At 38.9% G+C, this 8,619-nt stretch overlaps 1 protein-coding gene across 1 annotated transcript; it reads left to right on the forward strand.

Annotated features, from left to right (window-relative positions):
• The first annotated feature begins 724 nt into the window (after positions 1 to 724).
• DNTTIP2 (deoxynucleotidyltransferase, terminal, interacting protein 2) lies at positions 725 to 8,032 on the forward strand. Its single transcript, XM_010012438.1, has 6 exons — positions 725 to 2,421; positions 3,860 to 3,995; positions 4,686 to 4,781; positions 5,127 to 5,291; positions 6,376 to 6,485; positions 7,939 to 8,032. The coding sequence occupies exons 1-6, from the start codon at positions 725 to 727 to the stop codon at positions 8,030 to 8,032; spliced, it is 2,298 nt and encodes a 765-aa protein (XP_010010740.1).
• The last annotated feature ends 587 nt before the right edge of the window (positions 8,033 to 8,619 follow it).

Consider the following 8,619-nt stretch of genomic DNA (forward strand, 5'->3'; position numbering starts at 1 on the left):
GGCGGAGCTGGGGCCGGGTCCGCAGCGGGGTGCGTGTTAAACCCTTTAACGCGGCTCAGGGCTAAGGCTGAGGGGATGACATCTTGTTTTTCTTTGCACTGCTGCTGTTATAGCAGTTCTGTGTGTCTTTTCCACCAGACAGGCAAACACTTGCGTAAATCCTGATGTGGAGGTAGCGTGGTTCGGTGTTTTGGGAATATCGTGCTGTCGCAGTGTTTCTTCTTTCCCAGATTTTGAATTGCTTTCCCCGGAACTAGAAGCATCGTTAAAGAAGCAGGTTATACCTAGTGTTGCGGTTACCGAGAGGCCAGTCTGTGCCTAAAACTGGATCTAGAAACCATTTTGGGCCACATTCTGCCATTTGCTAGCTTTTATAGTTGAGCAGATCCTGGAATGTTTCTGTACATCGCTTCTGAATTTCCTTCCCGTGACAGCTTGCCAGAACTTGTAGAATTAGAAGATATTTGTCTGTATTTCTTGCTGGACAAGCGTGTTTCTTTTCCTGCTTTTGACGAAAGAGAGTAGACAAACATGAGGACAGGATGGTTTGTTGATACTTCTTCCACATAGAGACATGTAATATGCTGTCAGCTTGAGTAGAGTACTTTAAAAAGACAGTGATTTGTATAGCATCCTTTTTATAGGGTTGTTTTATCTGTCAATAACACACGTTATTTTACTTCTTTTCTAGATGGCAGCTGCTGAACTTAATACTCCTGTGTCTATGAGGATGACTAGGAGAAGAACAAAATCAATTTGTAAGTCAGAGGTAATTCAGGAATCTCAGTCTGAAGAGCTGGAACATGCAGAAACCAAGTCAGATGTCAACAATAGCTTAGAGATGGAAACAACTACAAATGAGAACACAACGGTCCACTCAGCACGATCAGTTGCTGAACCACAAGCTGATGGGGATGTGTCAGAAGCAGAATCGAACTGCTCTGCTGTGTCTGGTCTTCAGACACCCTTGTTTGTAAGGGTGACAAGACGACGACAAATTGTAGTTCCTTATCAGCCAGATTCTCCTGACAAAAAAAGACATGACAAGACAGCTTTTCTGAGTAAGTTAAACAGGATTCTGGATGAAGATGATGTTTCTGAAGCTGAGTCTTGCTCCTCTGCTGTTTCTGGTGTTACTAGAACTAGAAGAAGCAGGCAAAGCAAAAAGAAAGTGCAGCCAGATACAGTTCATGAAGCCCAGAGTGAAGATATTTCTGATGCAGACTCGTGCTGCTTAAGTTCCCATATGGAACCATCCGTCACTAACAGACGAGTTACTAGGAGAATGCAAATCAAATCAGAAGCAGAAAATACTAAGCAGACTGAGAAAGGAAACAGAATTGTTTCAGAAGATGAGAATTTAATTGAGGATACCATTAAATCTGAGCCAGTAATCATTTCTGATTCTAGACCTGCTCCAGAACTTGTTTCTGACACAGAAGATGCTTCCCCTGTCGCTGAGGGTAATGAAGAACCCAGTTCACCTAAAAGCAAATGTTCTTTCAAATCTGCCAATACAGCCGAGAGTGAAGATGTGAAAGAAGAGTCTTTGAATGATGTGACACCCAACAGTCCTACACCAATGAAACAAAGTGGCACGGAATCACCTGAGAAAATGGCAGTTAAAAATACACAGTCTGTTGGGGTTGATGATTCAGAGGAACCTTGTGGCCAAATACAAGAACACAGTAAAATGCTGGTGAGGGTGAAAAAGTTAGAGCACATGGATTTGTGTGATGGCGTGAGTCCCAAGCAATTTTTAGAATTCCAAGAGCAAATAACACTAAATAAAGGTAAAACAAATCCAGAATGTGAAAGAGCAGATGCTGAGGCAGATCCACAGCAGCCTTTCACCCATGCTGATAATTTAGGAAAGGGTGAGCAAGCTACTGACGTGAGGAGCCCAGGAAGGGACGAAGCTGTTGCACAGAGAACCAACAGTATTAGCGGATGCGAGATGCTTGAGATCGGTGTGGACAGTGCTGAAGATCAAGCAGGAGAATGTGCTGAACCTGTAGCTCACTGCAGTGGAATTTCAAGCAGTGGAAACAATTCTCTTTCATTGTTTCTGGCCGAAGATGAAAGTGATGAATCTGAAGATAGTGATGTGGTAGACATAGATACAATTGAAAAGAATCTCTATAATAAAGAGGCAGATAAGGGGACTCCTTCCCTCAGCAAATCTTTAGAAACCAGTTCACTGCATGTTGAAGGGCTTTTTGTAATTGATACCAAGCCTGGCATGAGTTCTGACCAGAAGTATTACCTGGATCAGATAGACCAAGGTAGTGATGCTGGAAGTAAGCATGAAGGAAGTGAAAAAGGTAAAGAATTGTCAGATCTGGAAGAGGTTGAAGAGGAATTGATAGATGAAGATGAGAAAGATGAAGGTGATGATTTGTTGAAAAATAAGACTGATGTGTAAGTATCTGGCAATAACTAAAGAATCTGCATTTCGTTCAAGCATATGCATAAGAGCTGTGCATTAAGCGCTAAATGATGTGAAATAAATGAGGGAGTAGTCTCATCACGTAAGTCATTGATGCATGAAGAAGTGGGGTTGAACAGATTATAACGTACAAATTTAGTCCATAAATGGAGAGTTTGGGGGTTTTTTTCAGTGTTGTATATAGCAGAACAGAACTGTCTGAAATAGTTGGGTATCTGGAGGCCTTGCATGTGTTCAGCTTAGAAACCAGAATGTGGAACTGGGTTAAAGCTTGTTTGGGTTGCAGTTTTCTGAATTGTGTTTTTAGTTTGGATATGAGTAACAAGAAGTGCAGTAAATTCCTTACACATTGGCTAATTCTGTCATGCTTTTTAATCCTAAATAACCACATATACTTTAATAATGTGTTCAGTTCCTGTGCTGTGGGACAGTGACACTTCAAGTGAAATCAGCCCAGCACAGAATCATAGAATAATTTAGGTGGGGTGGGACCTCTTGAGCTCTTGTAGTCCAGCTCTTGCTAAAATCTCTTTATATGCTTTATATGTTTAAAGCATAATGCTCTGTTTAGGTTGGATAAGTAAGTCTTACTTATTAGTCTTCTAAAAACCTTCAGGTAGGGCAGAAGTCTTACAAAAACTTAGCCAAGCGCTCAGTGTAGAGGCATTGTGGAAGATTAGTCACTGTTTAGTAGAAAGTTGTGAAGGGTTTGTATTAACAAGCATTCAGGCTACCATGAATATTTGTTGTACCATATTTCTCTGTAATGCTTCATAGCTTTTAAGCATTCTTGTCATCAAAAGCCTCCTTTCGAGTCAGCCATTTACCTTTTTTGTGGATACATTCCTCTGCCTGCCTGGTTGAAGTAATGAAAAACTGAAACAAACAAGCTTTGAAATGTTTAATAACATTATTCCTAGTACCGTTAAACAATAAGGGTCTTAAACATTCTTAGAAGGAATTCTAGCTTCTTTTCACTAACAGCTGACAACATTTCTACCACCCATATGTTTGAGCTTTTGTGGTGGTTTTCCTTTTAGTTTTAGCTAGCAAGCTTCTCAGATTATGGAAGTAGCATGCTGGTCATGAGTTCTTTTGGCAAGGTGAAGCAAATTAAGAATTCACTTTTATAGGAGATAGTAATAGCTAAGATAGGAATGCAGCATTAGAGTTAATAGGGAAGATTTGTGGAAGTGATTCCACAGATACTGTTCTTTAACAGCCTCTCAATTTATATTACCCCCCTCCCCAAATTCTGTCACCTTAAATTATCTACTGGATACCAAGACTTAAAATCATTGCAGAACTGAACCTAAGTGAGAAGAATGAGTTTATCTTTCTCAGAGGACAGTAGGAGGTTTAGGTGCATGCTTGTTACAATTTATTAATCATTAACTGTTTCTCTTCTAGTTTACATCTTTCCAGCAGCATAGACCCTGGTTTGAATATCAAGAAGCTTGGAGGTTTATATATTAGTTTTGATGCAGAAAACCAGAAGCCTAAATCAAGTGTAATTAAACAACTGAAGGAGAAAAAGAAGGACCAGGTAATGTGTTTGCAATTAATGCAGTTAATGTGACTACAGTAACAAAAAGATGTTAATTTAATATGGTGGGTTTACTTGTTTTTAAAGAAGTATCCTGTTCTATGGTTTGCTGAGAACTTCCATTCTTTTTGGCCAAAGTGTGGATTTGGGTTTGGTTTTAATGATAAGAATTTCAATAGACTTGACATTTTGGAAACTGAAAGCAGTGCAAATATCAGCATTACCTTGTAAAATAAACCCAAATTGATTATGCCTGCAGTTTTGCAGTTCAGTGGTACATGAGCTGCCTCCTAACAAAGTGTTTACTCTGTAGCAAGAATGAATTTCAGTAAATAAAGGTCTGTAATCTTCCCAGTCTGGGATGAGCAGTTTTACTTCAAAAATACCCTTTGAGATAAAGGGAACGTGTTATTTTCAGGAAGATGGTCTTGGTAGGCTCACCCGTGATAGCTCTGTTTATTGTAAAACATTTGCTATCTCCAGAGCTAGCCAGCTGCTATCTGTTGTTGGCCAGGGTTCTGTTCAGAAGATCCCTACTACTTTCATTGTAGATGGAAGAAGTTCAAGGTGCTCTATTACAATTCTTGCTTAGATTCTGCATGATTCCTTTAGTAGGTTCTGTACATACTGTTAAGCAGGAAGACTTGTATCAGTGAGATGACTGTCTAATGTTAATAAAAATTCTTACAGCTCTTGCAGAAGAGTGTAATAACTCCAGATTTTGAAAAAAAGGAATGTGTCCCACCCTACAGGGAATCACTTCACCAGCTAAAGAAACAGCGCAGGGTAAGTGAAGAGCTGATCATGCCTCACAGAACAACACAACCTTTGGTAGAAAGCCCATGCCCGGACTCTGTGCATACACTGGCCTCACTGGAAGTGTCTTCTTGAGCCATCCCGTGAGAAGCATCCTTTTAGTCACCAGGACAGTGAAGTGAAAGATCATGTGTTCAGATGGTACAAATCTGTCATTAATACAGTGTCAATAACCTTCTTGTAATAAGGGTCATAAAATACACTTCTTAAGGGTACGGAGTTACATTCTAAATATCTTCTGGAGGGGAGAGTTCCCTGCTCTGTCGTTTCCTGGTTGCTGAATGCACATTTATTATTCTTGGTGTTGCATCCTAGGCAGAGCGAGAGAAGACAACGGGTGATGGTTGGTTTGGTATGAAAGCCCCAGAAATCACAGCTGAACTGAAGAATGATCTGAAAGTTTTGAAGATGAGAGCTTCGTTGGACCCAAAGCATTTTTATAAGAAGAACGATAGAGATGGTCTACCCAAGTACTTCCAGGTAAGGAAGCAGCAGAAGGTGGCATTGCCCTGCTGAAGTTTTAAACAGCTGTTCTTCTTCCCTGCCTATTTTGTAGGTACACGTTGATACAATTTCATAGCTTAATTCTTAAGTGGTTTTCATTATTTGGCTGCAGTTTACAACTGCTTAAGTCTGTATTACATATGTGTATATGCTGGGGTTTTTTAATTTCAGCTGATCTCATAGTCGTGAACAAACATCTGACAATCTGTATTCTGAAGCCTCAGTGGACTAGATTTTTACTGCTTTTTCTCGAGTATTAGCCTTTTTTAATCAAGATGTAGAAAATAAGCAGCTTTGATTTCCTTACCAGCTAGTACAGTGTGAACAGACAGCTAGCTCTGTGATCAGCCAGAATTGCTGCTGCTGGAACTTGAGAGCTTTGAAGTGGTTTGCATGCAGAAACTGTAGAAATGGGCTCCTACAGGCTCAGGCCTGTTTGAATAGTTGGCATGCTTGAGGAAATTGGTTTAACTTCTCAACGTAGTAACACTTCACTGTGAAGGGTGGGTCTTGTATGGTTTGAAATTTCTGGGCACAGAAAAACTTCAGATGGAAGTGTTGCACATGATGAGATATGTGCAGGTCTGCCTTCACGACATGCAACACAGACTCTATCGATCTCCACTGCCGACCTGAATCATCAGAACTGACTGGTTGGAAACAATGTGATGTATTCCAGAATGAAGGCCTTGCATTAGAGCTGGATTAACTGCTGTGTAGCCATCAAGCAAAACCACCACAGTGACAGAGACAGTTAAGATGCTTGTTAAGGGTTTTCTTTCCCTCCTTGGGAAAATCTTTAAAAGTTAAGAACTGGATTTGTTTTTTAATACAAGCATTGATGCAGCAGTCCAGTGTTAAAAACTGTAGTCTTAAAGCTTAGACCCTCCTCTGTGCACTGAACAATGACACAAAAGGTGTCTTGCTGTTTTGCACTTCCTTATGATGCCAATCTGATCTTCTCTGGAGGTGCCTTTATACTTGGAAGATTAAAAAAACAAAGGGGTAGAATAATCAGCATCTTGCTGTACAGTGAGAATGTTTCATTTCTGTCTTCTAGGTTGGAACTGTGGTTGATTCTCCTATAGACTTTTACCATAGTCGAATCCCTAAGAAGCAAAGGAAGAGAACGATTGTTGAGGAGCTGCTGGCAGATTCTGAGTTCAGAAGGTATTTAAAAATGGTTTTGTAGTTCTAATATCCTGTGTAAAAGATGAGTATTTTTAACTGTAACTTGGGTTTACTCAGTATAAACTGAGTGGGTTTTTTTTTAATATATCAAAGAAAACTTTTTAGCACTTCACCAGCACTGACATTAAGGAGGCGTAAGGGACAGGGGATAATTAGACTGAGACAGCATATTTTATCTTCATAAAAGGGTTTTATCCAACTCAGGTCATCACTATTGGCAGCCACTCTTAAAATACTGTCAGTGTTGAAGAGATAACATATTAACCCTATTCTGGCTCACTTCTAAGATAAGTGTCTGCACAGGCTTACACCAAAGATCAAGGGCTCTAAGTGACTTATGCCTATGCGTGCACTTGTTTTCATTGTTTAAAGATCAGTTTTTCTTGGCATAATTGATCCAAATTAAAAGTGCTGACTGTAATTCTATGAGAGTGGGTATGATTTCCTTTATATAAGCATGTCAGTCTGGCATCTGTCATAGGAATCAAAACTGCACTAGAAGTCTTACTTAAGGAATATGATTGGATTCATTAATGTCTGCCTAACCTGCAATTTCTGGAGTAGATCCTTTAGTTGATCCATTTTTATATTGGTTATTACATGATGTTAACCTGCACTTTCTTTTCTCACGTAAGGACATGTTTCTTGGAAGCAGTGCATGATTTGGGATTGTAAGGTTAATATTGTCAGGCTTGTAAATTATGTTGGGAAGGCAAATTTGTATAGCTATTTCTTACCTAGTTGACCTAGCTAGCTTTACCTGATTGATATTTGTTAGAAACTATTTTAAACAGTTGATGTCTTTGAAATGTGATCACTTAATTTATGGTGTGGTTAATTAAAGGCTTTAACCAGATACATCAGCATTAGTGCAGGTATTAGTCCGGTTTCAGTGTTGCGGTTCAAAGCCTCAGTACTGCTCAGTGTGCAGTGATCCGTTGTGGTAATTGGTGCAGGTACATAGGAAGCTGTATTAGGAGCTAGCAGCTGATACTCAGTAAGTATATTCTGTTCATTGTTTAGTGTTTCATTGTTTTCAGGCTTGAGTAAAGTTATTACCTTGAGTTTGCTGAGGAGGCAGTATAAAGATGGGTATAATTTGTCCATGGTATTGTCAAAATTGATCAGCAGTAGCAGTGTTTTGGCAAACTTTCCAAAATGTGATTGTATGTGCAATGAACAGCTCCCCGGTTATGCCAAAATTAATGAGCCTTTAATCAAATTTACTTCTACGACAAATTTACCCATATTTATCATTAATCCAAGCATTGATTCCCTTTCACCTGTGCAGAAGTATATAAAGAAATCTGACTTGGAAAACATGAGAGAACTGAGTTTGGCAAATGATGTATGTAGAGTACTTTCCATGTGATTTTTTTTTTCCTGAACATTGGTTTACTGTGCTTAAAAGAAAATTATCTATTTTGTTCAGATATAATAAAAAGAAGTATCAGGAGATCATGAGTGAAAGAGCAGCTTTTGCAGCAGGGAAGAGGAATCGGAAAAAGAAGAAATTTCACAATTAAGACTTGAAGAAAAATAACAAAGGTGGAGCAACTTCTTGTTATAAAACTTCTTACAGAATGCTTTGGCTGTGGTGGTTTTTTCTTTTTGAAGATTGCAGGTCATGCACATTGAGGGTTAGGGAATTTCTTGCAGTGAGAATGTTTTGTAGGGAGCTTTATCCACTTATCAAGTATCTAAATTGAAATTAGTTTAGATATAAAAATCTAAATATTTTTTTACTTTAATGTTTATGTGAAAAAGATAATGATATGAAAGCATGTTGTTAAATCTGAGCACAAAATCCAGCTGCATGGATTGTGGTCTTGTCAGCCTTCAGTCCTTCCATCAATGAATTGGTATATTCAGTTTGAAATCATGTCTATAATTCACCTTGGCACCCGTTACATGCCAGAACAGATTTTTCCATGTCTTGTCAGAGGTGTTGCTGGCCAATTCTGTAATAGGAAATGGCTGCGAAGGGTTTATTTGAACACTGATCATAACAGGATTGAAAATGTCCTGGAATTCGGCATATACACATATGCTTTCTTTCAAATACAGAGAGATACATAATTTATAAATAAATATAGGCAAGTAATAAAGAATA

Source organism: Nestor notabilis, unplaced genomic scaffold, assembly GCF_000696875.1.
Source record: "Nestor notabilis isolate BGI_N333 unplaced genomic scaffold, ASM69687v1 scaffold2774, whole genome shotgun sequence".
In the NCBI taxonomy this organism is placed as follows: Eukaryota; Metazoa; Chordata; class Aves; order Psittaciformes; family Psittacidae; genus Nestor; species Nestor notabilis.

Coding starts and splice junctions, on each gene's coding strand:
- DNTTIP2 (XM_010012438.1), top strand. CDS start 725: ATGAGGATGACTAGGAGAAGAACAAAATCAATTTGTAAGTCAGAGGTA. Junction 3,996..4,685: donor AGGAGAAAAAGAAGGACCAG/GTAATGTGTTTG, acceptor AAATTCTTACAG/CTCTTGCAGAAGAGTGTAAT. Junction 5,292..6,375: donor GTCTACCCAAGTACTTCCAG/GTAAGGAAGCAG, acceptor TCTGTCTTCTAG/GTTGGAACTGTGGTTGATTC.